This window comes from Python bivittatus, unplaced genomic scaffold (assembly GCF_059951505.1).
Source record: "Python bivittatus isolate LINGU-HERP-01145 unplaced genomic scaffold, Pbiv_v1 ctg000700_np1212, whole genome shotgun sequence".
In the NCBI taxonomy this organism is placed as follows: Eukaryota; Metazoa; Chordata; class Lepidosauria; order Squamata; family Pythonidae; genus Python; species Python bivittatus.
The window spans coordinates 89,336,197-89,355,987 of record NW_028277098.1 but is presented as its reverse complement, the minus strand read 5'-3'; the positions used below and the strand labels follow the sequence as shown (position 1 = coordinate 89,355,987).

General features: G+C 39.4%; 1 protein-coding gene across 1 annotated transcript in view; it reads right to left on the bottom strand.

Moving 5' to 3' along the window:
- Positions 1–12,556, bottom strand: part of DOK5 (docking protein 5) — a 57,981-nt gene extending 45,425 nt beyond the window's left edge. Inside the window, exon 1 of the mRNA XM_007430686.3 lies at positions 12,308–12,556. Coding sequence (XP_007430748.1) covers positions 12,308–12,373 — 66 coding nt within the window. The 5' untranslated portion in view covers positions 12,374–12,556. The remainder of the gene's footprint in view (positions 1–12,307) is intronic.
- Positions 12,557–19,791: the final 7,235 nt, after the last annotated feature.

Sequence of the window (19,791 nt, the reverse complement as noted above, 5' to 3'; positions counted from 1 at the left end):
CAAGAAGTTTGAGAAATTGCATCACAGAAAGAGCTATACCTTCACACTGTGAGTTGCTTCTTAGCATCTTTTGCCCATCTTATCATGATTAGCTCTTTCAATGTTCTTTCAAAAAAGACTTCTGTAAGGTTCTGAATTATTCAGTCCTTTCACTACTACTAACATGGGTCTAAGCCTAGAAATGAGATCAATCTGTTCTACATGTATTCCTTGAAATTCATTAATTCTTCTCCTCTGGCTGTGGTTTGGAAATTCTGAAGTGAGTGAAAATGGATGTTCTAACCTTCTAGTTGACAGCTGAATTTAAAAGCCAGTTATAATTCCTGGAACTTAAAGTGTATCCAACTAACGGTTTGGATGGGTGGTGGAAATTCACTGAGTGAGAATCTATGCCTTGCAATCTGCTTATGCCTTCAGTTTACTTCATCATTTGGTGTTGCCATATTAAGATCACAAAGAGCAGAGTACCCCAGTGATCTCTCATCTCTTCACCCTGGCCATACCCCCCCCCCTTTTTTTGTCTGTTGCCTAGGGCCCATCTTTTCCCTTCCGTTAGGGTTTTCTTGTAGCTCAAAACAGATTCCTACATGTTCCAACATTCTTTGGTAGTTCATGGGCAGATCCAGACTTTCTGCTTGTCCCATCAGCAGGAAAGACCATTCACCATTTTCTGAGTGCAGAAATATATGATGTTGCCTTCCACTCACAGCCCATTGCAAATGTACTCCATGCCCATTTTTCAGCTTTGGTTTAAAATGGTTGTTTTCTGACCTAGTCATCTTAAGACTTTCAGAGTGGATGGTTTCCAGCACTTCAATCTACTTTAGTAGTAGCCCCAGCTCTGATTGGCTGCAATGCCTGGCCCACCCCTTCTCTTCTAAAGACTGATTGTTGTTCAGGCAGCCATTTTGTTCTACACTGTCATGCTACAACGCTGTCTGCTGGTTGCTGGTTTTTTGGAGGGAGGGGGATTGATCCCACCATGGCCTATTAAATCAGTGAAGCATCCTCAACCCTAGAAGGTCATGCTCCATTGAACTCTTACATCTCCCTGTGGCTTTCCCTTGCTTTCCCACCCCCTGCCACCATGCTGCAAAGCTTCTCTTCCTTTTCCTTTATTTTTTAAACATTTTTAAGTTGCAATATAGGAACATGGCACCTTTGTTTCTGTGAAGCTGATTTTGCTACCAATTTTCCATGGACCTACAGAGGAATCTAAGTGTGAAAAAAACTTCTTCCGTTTTGCTTTGATTACTGTAGCATCAGAGCTATGATGATACCATCAAACAAAAAAAGAAAAATAGGGTCTGCATTAGTGTCAAAGGAGGTAATGTGGGAAGGGGGAGTAAAGACATCCATGGATGCAAACATCTGGAAAAGCAAAGGAAAGGCACAGGGACTAGGAAGAAGGAAACACTCCCCAAAAGGAAAAGGTAGGCATTGGGAGACCAGCCCACAAAGAGGATTACCAGGGAGGCCTGTCTTCCCAGCTCAGATGGGGAGAGCAAGAAGCAGGGGAACAACCAGTCAGGTCTTGTGGTGGCCACAGTCTCCACTGAGCACAAACCCAGCCCCACTCACAACCCAGTGCAATCCAGACTGGAATTTCTAAAGTTTCATGAAACAGGCAGGAGCAGCATGGGAGACCAGCAGCTTAGGAAGCAGTGTAGAATTGCCTTATGAGCCATTACTGATGACAAACCCTTGTCATTTTGGTGTATTCATGCTGCTTCATTGTTCCCCATTCTGCTCATGTTTTCTCAGAGATCCTGTCCTTTCTAAGCTAACATTCCAATTCTCATCTTCTTTCTTCTATGGTAAGTGTTTTGCTTCTGAAAATTCCTCTTACCTGTAGCTTAACTTTTCACTGTAGAAGGGCTGGAAAGTAGTTAAAGGTGATGGCACTGATGAGTTTTGTGACACAGCAATAGAGCAAAAGAGAAAGAGTATGTATCCTGCTCAGTTTTGAATCTGTACTGAATTTTCCAATGAAACATTTTAACATGCCTAGAAATTTGCATGTGAAAGCAAACAGATGTATATGCTACATCTCGGAATGGATGTATATAAGATTGCATATGAATGCCTATAGGTGGATCTGTGTGCATGGAAGAGCTTATAGCCACACCCACTTTTTCTTTTTTGTCCTGCACACTTTTGTGTATGACTACCTACTGCTCACTCTCAGCATCAGAAAGTTCCCTGCAATTGCTTAGGCCAAGGAGTGCTCTGCATCCTAAAGCCACAGTGTCAGACTAAGAGTGATGATTCACCCATAAGACCTATGAGCAACACAATTTAGTGTACAAGTAAAAGTTGAGGAGCTGGGGTGGGGGTGGGGCAATGGGACTACATTTTCTTTCTTGAAGATTGGTAAATGGGATAATAAGGCAATACCACTATAATGTCTGCGCAATACTTTTGTTCTTTCTTAAAAGGCTCTTAAGAAAGGTTCCAGAGGAAGCTGTAGCTTAGAATGCTTTGTTAAGTAACAGTTTTAGACATAGCTCCCTCATGCTTCTCTACCCCTCCCCTAAGTGGTTCTTCCTCCTCTCTGCTGCAATGTCTCCTGGGAACTGTAGTACTAAACACCACCTTTACTGACTCGGGAAAACTGAAATTGTGGAAATACCAAGAAGGGGTTAATTGATCTAGTCAACTAACCTCCTAGGAGATTGCATTTAGCTCTGAACAGACCTTGTCGTACATGATGGATTAAAAGAGCCCACCTAGTCAGTGAGATCATGGGATTTGTTGATGGTAGGATGAATGAACCATTCTCTCTTCTGAGATCCAGATCACATCCTAGAGATCAAGATGAAACCCTACAAGGGTTCTGTAAAAGTGGGGTCTCTCTAGGAATTGTGTCTATTTTCATTTTCACCCCCCATGGCCACATTATAGGGATGGTCATCAAGTTCTCATTGAAACTGTTCCCAGTGCTACTGCCTACCCCGATTATGCCACCATGTTTTGTTTTGTTTTTTGTTGTAGCTCGGAGGCAAACAACAACAGGGGAGTCAAGCAGGAAGTGACAACTTTGGCCAGCTGGGAGGACTAAACAAAATGGTACCTGGGCAAAGACCTTGTCATCCTGTGTCATGTATCACTAGTGCCAAACTGTAGGTCTATTGACAAGGAGATGAGTTACAGCAACAAGGTCACTGGCTTAATGTATACAATTCACTAAATCTGGTTACTGAATTAACTCATTTTCTGAATTCACACAATACATTGTGTCATAAACGAACTAAATAGACTTCTTTTCCATAGCATGCCAAGTCATAAAAACTAACCAAGGATAAAATTCATTGTGAGTCTAGCACCCAGACATGTTTATCATATGAGATGTTACAATAACTATATATATTTTGGAAGTGCCCAAGATGGCATATATATAAATAGTAATCGTGTAAAAGGAGTAAAATAAAACCAGGGCAGTTATGACAGCTTGCTAAATGCCATATCATAAAAGGATGATACCGCCAAATAACTTAAAGAAATATAATCTAATCATATATTTCCTTCTGGGGACATAAGTGAAACAAGCATTTGTTGACATTATGTCAAACAAGTGTTCCCACAAAAATATATATGTGTGTGTGTGTGTGTGTGTGTGTGTTCTATCTTTTTAATATACTATTCCATATATACAGTACTAGCTTGACCTCATGAACAATTTAATATTTTTAAAAAGTTTTAACAATTTTCAACTCTTGTGTGTCTAAGGGAAATTGGAGCCAGGGAGAAAAAGACCTACATCTTTAGCTTCTACTTTGCTTTAGACTTTGGAGTAGAACTGACTACTATTTGGAAAATCCCAATGCATCATTGATGGCCTGCTGGGTGAGTTACCAAAGCTCCTTTACAGTTATTTCTAACACACTTAATGCCATAGTTGTGTTGCTACTACCTCAACTCCTTCACTGCCATGGATCATTAAATTGCCATCATTGCTAAAGAACGTGAAATAGCAGTTGCAAGGAAATAGATACTAACTACTCTGACTCAGTAGAGAGAGGAGTTTGTGAACACATTGGATGGCTCACATCCAAGACTGGATACTGGCAATTCCACATCACGTCCTCAAATTCCCTATTTAAATAGGATACCAAAGTTGCAGGAAGGAAGTCACTACGGAAAGTCCAGGTCAAAGCTGCTCACATTCTATAAATAAACAGAAGCTCTCCACATGGAATTCTTCTTCATGTTACAGTCAGTGGCAGAAGAAAGTATTATTTATGAATGCAGTGCCTGTAGTATGTGAACATGGATTTTGAAAAGCCATACAAGCTCTTTAGGAGGCCTGCAAGGATGATATAAGAACTAGGAGGAAAACCATAAGACCAGATTAAAGGAAATGCCTATGTCTAGACAAACACTTTAGAGAGTAGATATGGTAAATGTTTTGCTAAGAGTAGAATGTTTCTGTCACAGTAATTGTTCAACAGCTCATCAAATTCACAGACAGGATCAGTGAATTTGAACTATATGTAAGCAGATAATCTCTGTGTCAGGAAATGGAACACAAACTTACATTCTGGTAATGGATAATCTGTATAATGGATTGCATTATTAAGGCATGATTACCATGGAAGCAAACTACTTTTGTGATTACAGCAAATTCAATTCACTTTGCAACAAGGAAAGTGTTAGAGCTAAATAAAATATTAGGGCAAAACTGTATTTGACATAGTTTACCACTCTGAACAAAACTTACCAATAGACATTATGATTTAGTACAGTCTATGAACTCAGCAATTGTGTTCAAATGGACTTACTCCATTTACGGCTATATGTTCAATTTATAAAATAATCATTTTATAAAATAAAAATTACAAGTACTTTTATTTTTTATTTTTGTTTTCATTTTAACTGCAGTTTGGAAGTTACCATGGCTTCTTTCTGGGGCTAAAAATGGGAAAGATTGTTCTAAAATATATATAACACAAAATAATATTTTCTTCTTTGTGAACCAAGGATGGATTTCTTATCTGTATAAAATGCCATGATTTAGAGATGTGACAGAATAATTTACTTCAGAGCATATCTTCTTTCAAAAGAGGGAATGTGAATGCTGCTATGGAAACTATTCTTTTTATTAAATAAATATGCTAATTGCCCATTTAAACTGCATGTAAAACATGTTTCTTTGTTTTGGTTTATTTTACAAAGAGTAAATAACCTAAATCATATGTCTGAAGTATTCCTTAGCTATCCCTCTGTAATTCACTTTCCTGTTGCATATATTTATAATTACTGCTGCCTTGGAACAAAACCTGTTCATATGTGTGTAGATTATTTTATATGTTTTAATGTTTTATGTTTGATCTGATTTTATACATTTCCCCCAGTTATGCTGCAAATAACCAAAAACTCTGGGAGTTCATCTGTCTCTAAAAACTGTCAATGGAATTTTAGTTCTGATATTTAACAATATTATCTGACTGGCCTGTTTTATCATGAAAAGCACAGTGAGATCCATTATGGTGGGCAAATCCAATGGGCTCATTCCTACAGTTTGGAAGAAATTAGTACTACTAGATCAAGACTAAAAAAAACAAAACAAATCCCTAGAGGATTACTAGAGGACTGCAAAGAGGTACAGAAACCTCCAGCATTCTGTAGCCATCTGGGGGTCACGTCTGCCACCCAGATCTGGGCTTAGAAGGAAGGGATTTTAGTCTGTTGATTTTCCTCTCTTTTTCCTCTTCATTCTTTTTAGAATGTGTCCCCTGGAATGCCTTTCGCTGTGTTACATTCTAAACTGCCCTGACTGCATCGGCTGAAAGTCCATCCATAAATATTGTTAAGTAAACAAATCCTGAACTGACATCCAGTTATACGGGGCTACTTAAAAACCAAGAAGAAAGTAAAGGCAATTTGTGGCTCTTAAAAAGATTTTATCCACTTTCCACAGGCCAGTGGATTTCCCCTCAGCCCCGAGGTCTCAGCAACCATTCCCCTTAATGCCCTTTGGAGGAGCAATGAAAGTATTTTACAACTCTTGGGCACTATTATACGTCCCAAAGTTCTCTGAAAGGATTTTAAGTGGACAATAACCACAAATGCATCTGATTTATTATTTGTCAAGGTAAATGATCCAGAGACAGCCTTCAAGTTGTGTGACCCTGCTGCCATTACTTGTAATACGCAGCCAGGATCTATGGCTTTTCTCCTTAGCTACAGCGTTTCTCTCGACATGTGGATTTCATTCTTCAATATTAACTGCAGTATAAACGGTGACTTTAAGCTCTCAAAGGCCACTTTGCTGTAGTGAATTCTGGCACCCAGCAGGTAATCTATCCACAGTGTATGCAAATTTGGAAAAGAGACTATATGCAAGCACAGTGTGTTACAAAGTCATTAGCCACTCTTAAATCTGCTGCAAACCAAAGCTTTATCTAGATCAGGGGTCTGTAACCTTTTTGTACCATGGAGTCCTTTGAGAGTCTGGTGAAACCTGCAGACCTCTTCTCAGAAAAATGGACTGAAATGCATGAAATGCATATCGATGTTATTATGAAGGAAACTAAAGATCCTCAATTATAGTTATCAAAATATTGAAAAATAGCAAATATGCAGTATAGTAATATAGGTACTTCTTTATTAATCCATTAAATCAATGTCAAGACAATGGCCTTTTTAAGGTACAATAATTTTAGTGAGATTTATTGATGTTAACAAACATTTTTGGAGTATAGAGACCATAAATTACTTTGTTGCCTACATATATTATTGAATGAAAAGCTACATTTCACTTAGAGATTAGTGAAAATTAAGTTGTTGGGTTTTTTCCATCCAAGTTCATGGACCGCCTGAAAGTTCATGGACTCCAGGTTAAGAACCCCTACCCTGGATGGTCATCTAGTATATCAATTAACATGTAGAGGGAAAGATCAGCATCAACCCTTCTCTTCATTCCTCTTTCCAGTTTCTCAGGTTAAAGAACTACTTTGCACAAGGAACTAAGCCCATATACATCAAAAGTTCATAACGCATAATTTGGACCCCTTAAATAGACAACAAGAGAATGATGGGAGATTATATAATGGCATTCTGTGGGTGTGATTATTTGTAATTATTCTGTGAGTGTGATTATTATTAACAATACTTAGGTTAGGCTTAGTATTCCTTTTAAAATCATTCCAAGGTTGAGGCTATGGTTAAAATTTTCCACTTTAGCCAGAATCTTGAATCATGGCTTGTACTAGGGTTATATTCATTAATCCACATGCCATCTAAATCCATATATGTGCTGGGGTGGGGTGGTGGGAGGGATTTTTTTTTTTTAATTCAATTGTTTTCCACTTATTCAATTTGTATCTCCAGAAGGCTAAAAAAAAGTTTTTAAAAATCAATATAAAGATTAAAAGCAAAATGAGCAGTGACTAAATTTGAAATATAAACTAATAACATATAAATAAAAACTGTTATTTATTTGCTTCTCTGATTTTTACCTCACCTTTCTGCTCTGGCAAGTACTCAAAACATCTACAGAATTTAGAAACAACAACAGAATACAAAAAGATAAAAATACTGATTAAAAGGAACAAAATAATTGGTGTTTATTTATCATTCTTGCATATAGCTATATTTTATGATAACTCCCAATGGGTAATGACATAAGAGTACACATCAAATATCCACAGTAAACTAATTCTGGCAATTAATTTAAATTTAAATTAAGTAAATTATCACAGTAATGATAATAATCATGATAATAAAACTATACATAAAAATGTCAGAGCATCATATAATTACTAGGATCAGAATGTTAACAAAATTAACTACTTCTACTACCACTACCAATTAACAATTAAAAGCCTATTGAAATGAGTTGCCCTTCTAAAGGGAAAGACCATGGAGACTAAGTGCAACCGAAGGTTTTTATTCAATAGTCTTGAAGCATTACAAGAGAAGCCCTCTCTCATTTCCAGAATGAGAGGCCTCTGACAATGGGGTCCTCTTCAGATGAGGCTTCCTGAAAGACAGGAAGTCACACAGATGTTATTTAAAGACCCATCCCACAGCAAGTGGCAGCATATAGCCAACTTTGGTGGAGCTCAAAACAGTTAAGCAAAGTCATACCTTCTCAGAATTTGGTGGAGGACCAGAACCGTAGGTTAGACTGGGAAGTCAAAAAATACCCTCAAAGGGAATGGTAACCTTCCATACTGCTACCAAAAAAAACTACAGACATGTCCACAGAATCCAGAGCTGTTAGTTAAATGACAAAATGTGCATCAGGATTTCATCACATAAACTCTGCTCCTTACATACTTACAACCAACACTAAAATGCACATCAAAAGGGAATGCGTTGTCATTTGCCTCTGCCTTGCCCCTGCCATAGATGCCCAAGCATATCCATGTAGTCACCAGGAGTCAAGCTTGAAAGTCTTGTTTATTTAACCAAACACCTTACATTGTACCTAGGGAACCTAGTTTGCCATCAATGCAGATCCTTCAGGACAGCCACTGAGTGATGCAGGAGCTTAGCTGCTGCATTTTGCACCAGTTCCTGACATATTCATTCATTCATTCATTCATTCATTCATTTTTTGCATCTGTCTGTCTTCCAGAAGTTCAAGGCTGGAAACTGTGGATTCCAAAGTACAAAATACCATAAATAAATAATAAGTAAGGCAGCATGCACAGCACCTCCTGCTCCCTTCAACAACAACCCCTGTTTTTGAACTGCAACAAAGAGTGACTCACACAAAGTGTCCAAAGTGTTTCTAGAGCTGATGGGAGACTTAAGAAAGGTCCCCCAAGTTCTAACTTGTCCTTTTAACTGCACAACACTAGCTCTCCATAGCTTGATGCAAGTGTGTGGCAATACTCAAAATGAGATGTATCCAAGGCCTAGATCACTGTCACCGAATCTCGCCAGCCCAGGAACGGTCACAGTTATCACACTAGACATGATTGTGCAAAAGCACTCCTTAGCACAATGGCTACCTGAAAATCCAGTCATCACTGAGAATCAAACAGCACTCCCAGACAGCACTCCCAGACAGACCTGCTTTTTCAGGAGGAATGGAATATTGTCTAATCCCAGTTAAACTTTCATCTTTGAGTTATATTTACCAACTGTACCTCCATCTTGTCTGGATTTAATGTCAGCTTGTTCTCTTTCACCCAGCCATTATCAATAAAAAAATCTCTCTTCTACTCTGAAACTGGAGAACAGGAAGGACTGGAAACTGGACATGTTCCTGCAGCAACTTATCTTATCTTCTCAGCTTAGGAGAAACTCCTGGCTGAAGATGATGGAAATTGCACTCCAAAATGCTTGGAGGTTATTAGATTGCCTCCCTGGTCTATACAGGGGCACAAAGGTTATAATTTGGGACTAAGACCAAGGACAGTCACGTCCAGTTTCCCATTTAGCCCTAAAGTTCCTTGGGTAATCTTGGATTAGTGCAAAATAGAGTTCATACCTAAGTTTGTTAAACCCTAAAGTAGTTTATCTGGTTTTGGTTTAGCACGTTATAAGAAACCAAATAAATGTCATTTATTCCCTAACTATAATTAAACAAACCACAACAATAGTGCCACATAGGAATCAAATCATGCTCTTTCTCTCACTCTTCCTAGTTGACCTTATCTATTGATTGTGAAGCTAGAATGGAGGAGGAAAAGTATACATTCATTGAGCATTTTGGAGGAAAGGCAAGATAGGGATATTATAATGACCTCAGCCCATGATAACTTTTCTTCATTAGAAGTGTCTGAGCTTTGAAGATGCTATTTTGAACATCTTTACTTAGAAGTATATAATGGCTCACTGAAAACTAGGAATTATATTTGTATACAGTTTGGACCAGGTTTCCAGGCATTCTCTGTGCTTTACTCTTTTCAGCTATATGGCCCTTCCAACATTCACAAATATGCAGTATTCAGCACCAGGTTCACACTGCATGAACTTTTCAGTTATAAAGAAGCCCTCTCTTCTTTTATAGTAGCCAGTGACATTTACTAGCCACCTAGTGATACGAAGGGTGCTTGAGTTGAAACTCAAATTGGAGACATCATCTCACTGGCTTATGAAAACTGTAGACAATGTGCCTCCAAAGAGTTAAAACCTTGCAGAAGTCTATGAATCAACTTCTCAAGGGAAGCCACATTACCTATTACTGCAAAACAGCTACCAGTGCATTGGCAACAGTCCAGTAAAAAACAGTCCAGTGCATAATTTTAACATAAGACTCCCAGCATCTTCATGTATTGCATCTCTTTTACTGAATACGAGTTTTAAGTGTACTGGATAGGTAAACAATGAAATAAATGCTTAAACAGGAAAGAAATGCTCAAGCACAAACATTAACACCAAACTGAGGCCCTTATGAAGATCAGAGATACATGCCTGTTCAAAGTATTTCTTCGACAAACACAGTTCCCATACACACTTTTCTACACACCCAAACTTTGTGATCAGCTCTTTACAATAGGAATTCTAGCAGACTGATATGGATGTTATATTCCTAAGACTCCAATTTCCAGTCTATCTAAATATATTTATTTTCCATGTCAAAGCCTATGGCTTACTGGCTTCCCACAGCTATAAAGAGTTTCATGGATGAAGGGATCCTTTGGGGGCAACACACCCTCAAAAGTTGACCTGGAGGAACAATTTACTGGAGTGGTGTTTCCATGTGGCCCACATGCAGAATAATAGCACATTTTAAAGAGATAGCTAACAAGAGCATGACATGTTCATCTGCCCACTCTCCCTCTTCTTAGCATTTTTCCCACACGTGCAGGGTCCACTTTTTTCAGATCAACCAAAAGTTGGTCCATTGGTTGTGACAGGAATTGACTGAATGGCTTCTCGCCCGAGCCTGATATTGTGGGCTGAGACAGAGTGACCGGCCCAAAGTCACCCAGCCAGCTTTCATGCCTAAGGCGGGACTAGAACTTATAGTCTCCTGGTTTCTAGCCCAGAGCCTTAACCATGAGACCAAACTGGATATCAACATGTTCATCTGCCCAGATTTTTTTAATATCATAGAACTACAGAAATGTCTGGTGCAGGTAATGAGATACAAGACTCACTGAGTGTAAACAATGTAGATTTTCTCCTTGCAGGACTGGTTTTATTCAAGAGGGATTCATGCTGCAGTTCTGTTACTTCCATCAACCTCAGTTTGGACTTTTCAGTAAATCTGCAGTCGTAAGCACACTTATATAGCAATCGACCTACTGAAGCCATGAGACTTACTTCTGGGGAATCATGTACATATTGCATTACTGGCCTCTTCTCTCAAACAACGATGACAGCACAAGCCTATGCATGTTGATTCTGAATGAAGCCTATTGCCTTGACTGCAATTCTCTGCACCTTTCACTTAAAATATTTACCCCGGCTTCTTTTTATAAAAATCAAGTATTGCACTGTAGCACATTGGAGTAAACATCATCACCCACCACAGGACTCACTTCTGAGTGAAGTTATCTAGGATTCAGCGGCACATCTCCAAGGTCCCCCAAGACTCTAGGCCAGTGTTTCTCAACCTTGGCAGCTTGAAGAGGTGTGGACTTCAACTCCCAGAATTCCCCAGCCAGCAAGGCTGGCTGGGGAATTCTGGGAGTTGAAGTCCACACCTCTTCAAGCTGCCAAGGTTGAGAAACACTGTTCTAGGCTAAGCCCTGCTGCAAATACAAATTACACCACAGCACTGAACTGAGACCTGAACTTTGCTTGCTGTTTTGCACTAACAGGGCTCCTCTTCTGGAAAGAGCCGGAAGTGGAAAGTTAGGAGGCACAGAGTGCCTTAATTAGGCGATTCCTGATCTCTAAATCTGTTTTCCTACCATGCCATCGCCTCCAACCTAATTCCCCCAAGATTCCACTCACCCGAATCCTGTTAGCGGAAGAATTCTGTGGCATTCGAAACTTGCTACTCTATCAGCACGGCAGAGCTCCTGGAAATACCCATGTCATGCCAACGCGGATCTCATGTTTTCCACTCAACGAATCGTTACCTAGACATGTTCCTTGCAAACCTTTCATGTATGTATGTATGTATGTATGTATGTATGTATGTATGTATGTAACGCAAGGATCTGGGAAGGTTCAGCTCTTTGCAAGGGGTAAGTGAACAAATGCACCAATACGGCAGCCGTCGGCTCGCTTCTCTCGCCTGTGTCATCCCACACAACCCACAGGGCGACCGCGAGGAGCATCTGGCACATCTCACCACCCGCCGCTCAGTGTCAGCTGAAATCGGGTATCGTGGAATTCCAAGGGGAGAAGGGGAGAGAGAAAAATGGGAAGAACAAAGCGGTCGCAAAATACTTACGCCCAAACGTCTGCTCCTAATCTTGACATACCCTTGCTTTACTATATCATTAAAATTGGAAGCCATCCCGGGTTGCAGCGGACGTAGGCGGTCGGAGCAAAGTTGCAAACGCAACCCAGTTTATAGCGCTGGCTGGCTGGCTTGGCTTCTCTCTTGGCTGCCGTTTGAACTCCCCCCACCCCAAAATCGATCCGTCTTTGGGATAAATCCTCCAATCCTGACCCAGAAACTCGCCGGCCAGTACGACTGGTGTCCTTCTCCCTCTCTCTCTGTGAGAAGGGAAGCTCGAACTCGGCGGAGGTCGCAGCTGACTGGTTTGCGGAATGAGAGGAGAGAATCAGCCCAGATTCTTTTCCTCCTCCCCCCTTCCCATTTCTTTCCTGACTTCCCTAGTAGGGAGTGAGTTGATTCCCCCGCTTGCTTCCTGGGGGCAGTTTGGGTGCGGGAACAACTTTCTCCCCCTATTCCACCTAACTTTTGATAGGGCAGAAGCAACATCCACAGCTAGAGAGGAGGAAGAAGAGGGCGACGATCTTACAGTGTGAAGGAAGGAAGAGTGGGGATCTCATTTCAATATCATTAAGCTTCCACTCCAGCATCTTTACTCAATGCCAAGAAGGAACTACTTTGATGATAAGAATAAGAATTGGCCAAGTTTCCCCAAGCTGATGCTCTTCAGCTGCGAGCAAAAACTCTCAAGAGAATTGTAGTTCAACGCATCTAGAGGTGAGAGGGTGGAATAAATAAATGTGTCCCCAGAAGGTGTGGAGTGCATTTCCCAGAGGCTATGGGAGTGGGTAGCTATAATAAATTTAAATTAATAATAATAAAAGTAATAATAATTTCCTCCATTATGAGCTACTCAGAGTTTTTCAAGACTTCAACATTATCCCCTACATATATTTAGTGGACTTTGAAGAAGCAGGATAGAAAGAGTATTGATGCTTTTGAACTTTGGCATTGGAGAAGACCTGAAAATACCATGGATAGCCAAAGACACAAACAAATGGATCATTGAACAAATCAACCCAGAATTCTCACTCAAGGCACAAATGACCAGGCTCAAATTATCCTACTTTGGACACATTATGCAAAGACCCAGCTCTCTGGAGAAGGCTCTAGTGGTGGGAAAGGTGGAAGGAAAGAGAAGAGGATGACTAGCAGCAAGGTGGATGGACTCAGTTACAGTGGTGATGGTGGCACCATTGGAAGATCTGAAAGGCCAGATTAAGGACAGATCATCATGGAGAAAACCTACCTATGTGGTCATTAAGAATTGACACTGACTTGATGGCACATAATCAATCAAATAAGTATTTAGCAATATATACAAATGATGGAAATATTACTGTTTCTGTTGTAGGATATGTTAGGTTCTGAGTCTAAAAAAAATAAATAAGTGCAAGGCCCAGCTTGTTGAGGTCATCCCAACTGGGTGGCCCTTTCTCTTTCTGGATATGGTATTTTCTCAAGGGGTAATGTATATTGGTGATATAAATAAATACCTGCAAAACTATTTGCAAAGGAAAACGATTTTCTAAGAAGTGGGTTGGAGGGAAGAAAATCTGAACATATCAGTGACAAGAGAAGTTGGGTTCTTAGTGTGTTCTTAACCATCCTTCCCTCACCATCATTTATTTCAAAAAATATTGCGTTCTAACATGTTCTGCATCCAAGGAGGGCCATAAGTGCTTACATTGTCAATGTGGTGAGTATTCTGCTTCACACGCCTTGGGTTCAAAGGATGTGCTGGTTGCAAATTCTGAAACTGTAATCTAACACCATCTCAGGAAACTTAATTCTGTTGGAAATAAACGTCTCAAATCATAGCCAGAGGGTTTTTTTTTTTCCTCAAGCCCAACTCCCTGCTATTTCTAATACCAAATGATACCACAGATTTGAACATGGGATTTTCTACATTCAACACTTGATAATGACAATATAACAACTACTATTTAGAATTATATATAGATTTTCTACAGGATGATCTGTCCTCAATCTGGCCTTTTAGGTTTCTCAAGGGTGTATTTATTGTTACTGTAAAAAAAGTCCATCCAGCAAGGTGGATGCTTATCTTCTTTGCTTTCCTTCCACCTTTCCCAACATTACAGACTTCTCAAGTGAGCTGGGTCTATACATAATGTGTCCAAAATATTATAATTTGATCCTGATCATTTGTGCCTCAAGTGAGAATTCAAAACTGATTTGACCTATGATCCATTTGTTTGTTGTCCTGGTTATCCATGGTATTCTCAGGAGTCACCTCCAACTCTGAAGTTCAACACATCAGTATGCTTTCTATCCTGCTGCGTTACAAGGAAAACTATAGTCTGCACAATTCTAATCTTTGTACAGTACATATAAACATATCACAGCATCTGAATATCTTCTCCAAGACCTTCATTGCCACCATACCAAGTATTAGTCTGCAGTGAATGTCTTGACTGCTTGTTCCTTTACTGTCGACAGGTGATCTTAAAAGGCAGAAGCAATCCACCACTTCAATGTCTTCATTGTCAGTTCTACGGCTGGTTGCTAAACCTGTTGTCATTAGTTTGCTCTTCTTTATATTTAACTGTAGTCCCAATTTTCACTGTACTCCATGACTTTCATTATTAGAGCTTGCAGATGATCTGTATTTTGCCTATCAAAATACAGTCATCACCATAATGAAGGTTATTGACATTTCTTCCTCCAATTTTAAAACTACACACATCTTCCAATTCAGTTTCTCTCAGTATATATTCTGCATATAGGTTGAATAAATAAGAAGAGAGTATAGAGCCATATTCCATTCCTTTGCCAACCTGGCACCAATCTGTTTCACCACTTTCTGTCCAGACTGTGGCTTCCTGTTCTATGTACAGATTTCGCAAGAGGACGATAAGTTGTTCTGGGATCCCCATTTTCCTAAGGAAATTCCACAGCTTGACATGGTTGACACCACTGAAGGCCTTTCTATAGTCAGTGGAGCACATATTAACTTCTTTTGAGCATTCTTTAGCTTTCTCAATTATCTAGGATGCATCAACAATAATGTCTCTTGTTCCTCAACCTTTTCTAAAACTAGCTTGAATATATGAAATTTCCTTTTCCATGTAGGGGTCTAATATGTGTTGGATGAGGCTGAGCATTCTTTTGGAAGCATGTGAAGTTAAGTATATTATACAATACTATGCACACTCTGTTAAGTCTCCTTTCTTTGGTATTGGTATGTACACTGACTTTTTCCAGTTTGTTGGCCATTGTGTCATTCTCCAGCTTTGCTGGCACAATTTGGTTAGCACCTTTACAGATTCCAACTGTACAGTATTTTGGTATATTCATTCCACCTTTGTCCATGTATTGCTGCTTCTTGTTTCTTCTGGTTTTTGTTCATTTTGTTTTTTGTCTTGGCGGTCTCTTTTCACATTCATCCTTAACAACTTCTTTGATTTCGTTCCACATTTCTCTGGTTCCCTATCAATGAGGTTCAGGACCTCCAAGGGATTCCTGAAGTTCTGCTTGAAAATGGTGGGTATATGCTCACTCTCTTATCATGGAAACTGGTTGCCTTTGTTTTTCCACTTCAGCTTGATGTGGAATGTGCATCCTTGCAGTTCTTGATCTATTCCACACTCAACCCTTGGCCACATCTTTACTGTTATAACTGAGTTTTTCCTCCTCCTTGCATCAATAATGTGGTCAATTTGATTTCTGTATGCTGCACCCAGCGATGTCCGTGTGTTGTCTGGGTGGTTTGCAGAATGTGTTAGCATCTTCCCACATTGTGGGGAGAAAATTGAGATTGTCTTGTTATATTTGTTCTGGGTAAGCTGCAATCTTAAATAGAGACAAATGCTGCTACTCTGGATAATCTTCAAGCATTTTCCATTGTATTATCATTAGGCAATCTCAGCCCTGTGTTAGCATTTCTAATTGTGGGAGAAGAAAAGGTCCTCTGAAGTATTAGTGGCTCTATTATTAATAATTTACATAGATAGCAATTATAATTACATTATTCTGTAAAGTGGAAAAAAATACTTCAGTCTGTGATGCAGCTTCACAAAGATTTCTTTTGGTGAGAGAGGGAGAGGCATGACAGAAAGACACTAAATGATTAAATTGAAAGGATCAGCATCTCATTCCAGAGGTCTTCAGTTCTTTGCGCTTCTGAGCTTCTCTGCCTCCTCCTGAAGATGAATATGCGAATGATTCAGGTATCTTTCAACTATATCAACAGTAATATCCACCCTTAATCGTCTTTGATGAAGATAGGGAACAAATAACTTTTGTTTTTTGTTATAGCATATAGCCCATCCAGCTGTTGTGCTGTTTTAAAAGATATGACTGTTTTGCACATATGGACACCCTTGCCAATACACAAACACATATAGGTTATAAAAATTGGAAAAGCTGGTACAGGCATGAGTGGAGTCTCTAGATAGTCAACAGTATTTAAGGATTCTGGTGGATCAGGCTAAGGCCCATATTCAGAACAGGAGATGGAGATCTATCCATCTCTCACCATTGTCCTCCACAACTAGTGTTTGGAGGCATACTGCCCTCAACTCAGCAGTAACACTGAGTCTTCAAGATGGATAACCCTTAGTTTAGGAAAAAATTCTCCCCATCTACTTTCTCCATGCCATGCATGGTTTTATACACCACAATCATATCCTCACTCAGTTGCCTTTCCCCTCCCCTCAAGCTAAGGAGTGGAAGAGGTATCACAATAAATTCCAATAGAAGAGAATATATGTAGCTCTGGGTTGAATTATGGAGTCCTTAGTGCTCTCTCAGCTTGGTTGTTTGCTTGAAGACGTTTCATTACCCGACTAGGTAACATTATCAGTGTGAGTGAGTGTGAGGTTTGCTCTCTGTTTATATACCATAGCTTGCAAGGGAGCAAACCCCACACTCACTCACGCTGATGATGCTACTTAGTGGGGTAATGAAACATCTGGAAGCCAACAACCAAGCTCAGAGAGCACCAAGGACTTCACAATATAATATTTCTCGAAGCACAACATACTGATTTTCTGTGTGCAGGGAACATTTTTGTAAGGAAAAGTGTCTAGCTTAATAGGTTGCTGTTTCTCTCTGGTTCCCCTACTCACATGCAGGAAGAAATACCCTATTGGATAATAAGTAAGAAAAGCTTTGTAAATATCTCCCTTATCCCAAATGGCTTTCTCTTGATTCAATGCCAACTTATTCATGCTCAGCTTAGGGCAACCAGATCTGGACTATAAAAATCAAAATGTCCACAAAATGACAGTAATGAACTTAGAAAAGTTCTAGCTTCCTGCTGCCATCTAGTGGTCAATGGCAGTTTTGCAACCCAAGTATGGAAGCTTTTCTAAAGTTCACCTTTGCCCAAGAAGGCATTCACAAGATGGGGAGGGGTGACCAGTCCCAGAATTCCTAGCCAGCTTGGACACTAAGTTGGATAAGGCTGTTGTGGATCCTGCAAGTAAGTCTTTTGCATCTTGTGGAAATCCTCCCTGTATTATACCTAGGTCACAGTTTAGGAATTATTCTCATAGTTTGTTACCTATATTTGGCCCAAAGTAGGATCACTACTGAAGCAACTGCAGACATAAAGAATGCATAGAAATTATATCTGTGGTTGCATAAACCAAACATTCAGGCTAAGGAATGCAGTCAGGACAACAACATTACTGGAAGTTGCCTTATATTGAGCTAGACATTGGGCTATATCTACCCCAAGACAGTAACTGGCAGCAGTTTTGGGGGTTTGTTTTTGGGTTGGTTTAGTGTGTTTAGTTTTCAAGTCCTATTACAAGATGCCCAAAACTGAAGCTGGAATTCCAACTGAGCTTTGAGGCCCAATGTGTCTCCTGTGATTTTAGTAGAACATGGGTAGAGATCCACATAATGAGTTCTGACTTGAAGCTCTGTGTTGTACTGCTTTGATTTGTTTTTTAATTTGTTGTGGGTTTCTTTCTGTTAAATATTAGGGAACATTCAGAAATAAGCTCTCCAAAACTGAAGAGTGTGTGTTCAAATCTGAACACACACACTGTTCTGTTGCTCATTTACCATCTCTGAAGGGGAGGTCCTGGCCATTCTATTAATGGCAGGCAGCCTAGAATTAAAATTCTAGACAGACGCTTGGCCCCAGTGCCTTGACTGGACTATCACATTTTCTACCCCTAATGCCATTCTGAAGAATTTTTTTCCTTGTTTGAAGCTATGTAATGGCCAATGACTTGAGACACTCTCTTGATTGTTTTCAGTTTACTTTGCTTTGGCGGTTTACATTACAATGTTCAAGGGTGAAAATTTTAGTTTTCTTTTTTATGACTGCTTTATGGTGATTTTAATTTTATATAGTGTGTTGGGTGATGAACTGGGCAGAACTACTGCAAATAAATGCCATAAATCAAGATGTTATGCAGCTCCATCTTATGATCAGTCTTATGTTGATGCAGAAAGAAGTCCTACTGAGTTCAGCAGGACTATGACTAAGTGTTCAGGTGAGATTGCAACACACCTAAATCAATTTTCATGATCTCATTTAAATTTTAAAAGGAAACGATGCTTTAATTTACAAATGTGATGAAGAAAACTCATTATAAGTATATAATCAAGGATATACTTCAATGTCAGTAATCTATATGCTGAAAAGTTCATTTTTGTAAATAAATACATATAGTTATGGAGAAGAGTTTCAGGATTTGAGTCCTGGATTCTACACGATATCTTTGTAAGCATTTTCACAAGCTTATTTATGTAAAGGAATTTAGAGATGACCTTGGGAAAGATATGAAAGTAAGAAAGGACTTACAAAAAAGATTACACAGTCCAAAATTGAAGCAAGCATGAGAAAGAGACTCAAAATAATCCTACCCTTTGTTTAGTATAAAATGGAACATAGAGAAGCTTGGACAGGCTTTCAAAGATTCTCTTGACTTTTCTGGAAACCTTGTGGTGTCTGTTTCTTCACCAAGCTCACCTCTAAAGGCTGGCACCCTCAAAGCTTGTAGCTGAAAAATTTCAGGGCTTACATTTCAGCATGATTTTGTACGTGAAGTCATTTTTATAGAATAGCCACTTTTATTTTTAGAATAAATTATTCCAAATCTTTATTCCCTAACATTTATTATTGTCTCAAAGAGCTCTGGAATGATAGCAAAGGTAGAACATAAGCATGCCAGGTAGAAAGCTTTAGGTTTGACCTCTAGAATCTCTTGTGAAATTGCTGAGATCCTGGAGAAATTAATGCTAATCAGATTATCTCAGCAACCCCCAACTTTTTAAGGCTAGTGAGCTCATGTTGCATTTGGAGAACATGTCATGAAGTTTCTCATAAAAATGGTTGTGGAGAGAGCTTAGAAGATGCTCCCTAACATCCATACTTATTTGTGTCCCCTGGTGGGGGGGAGGTGTCACATATCCAAACAAAGTGATGTACTGCCACGACCCATTATTTTTATTTTCTAAGAAAACTTTGTGGACCGTTTGTGCCCCAAGGACTT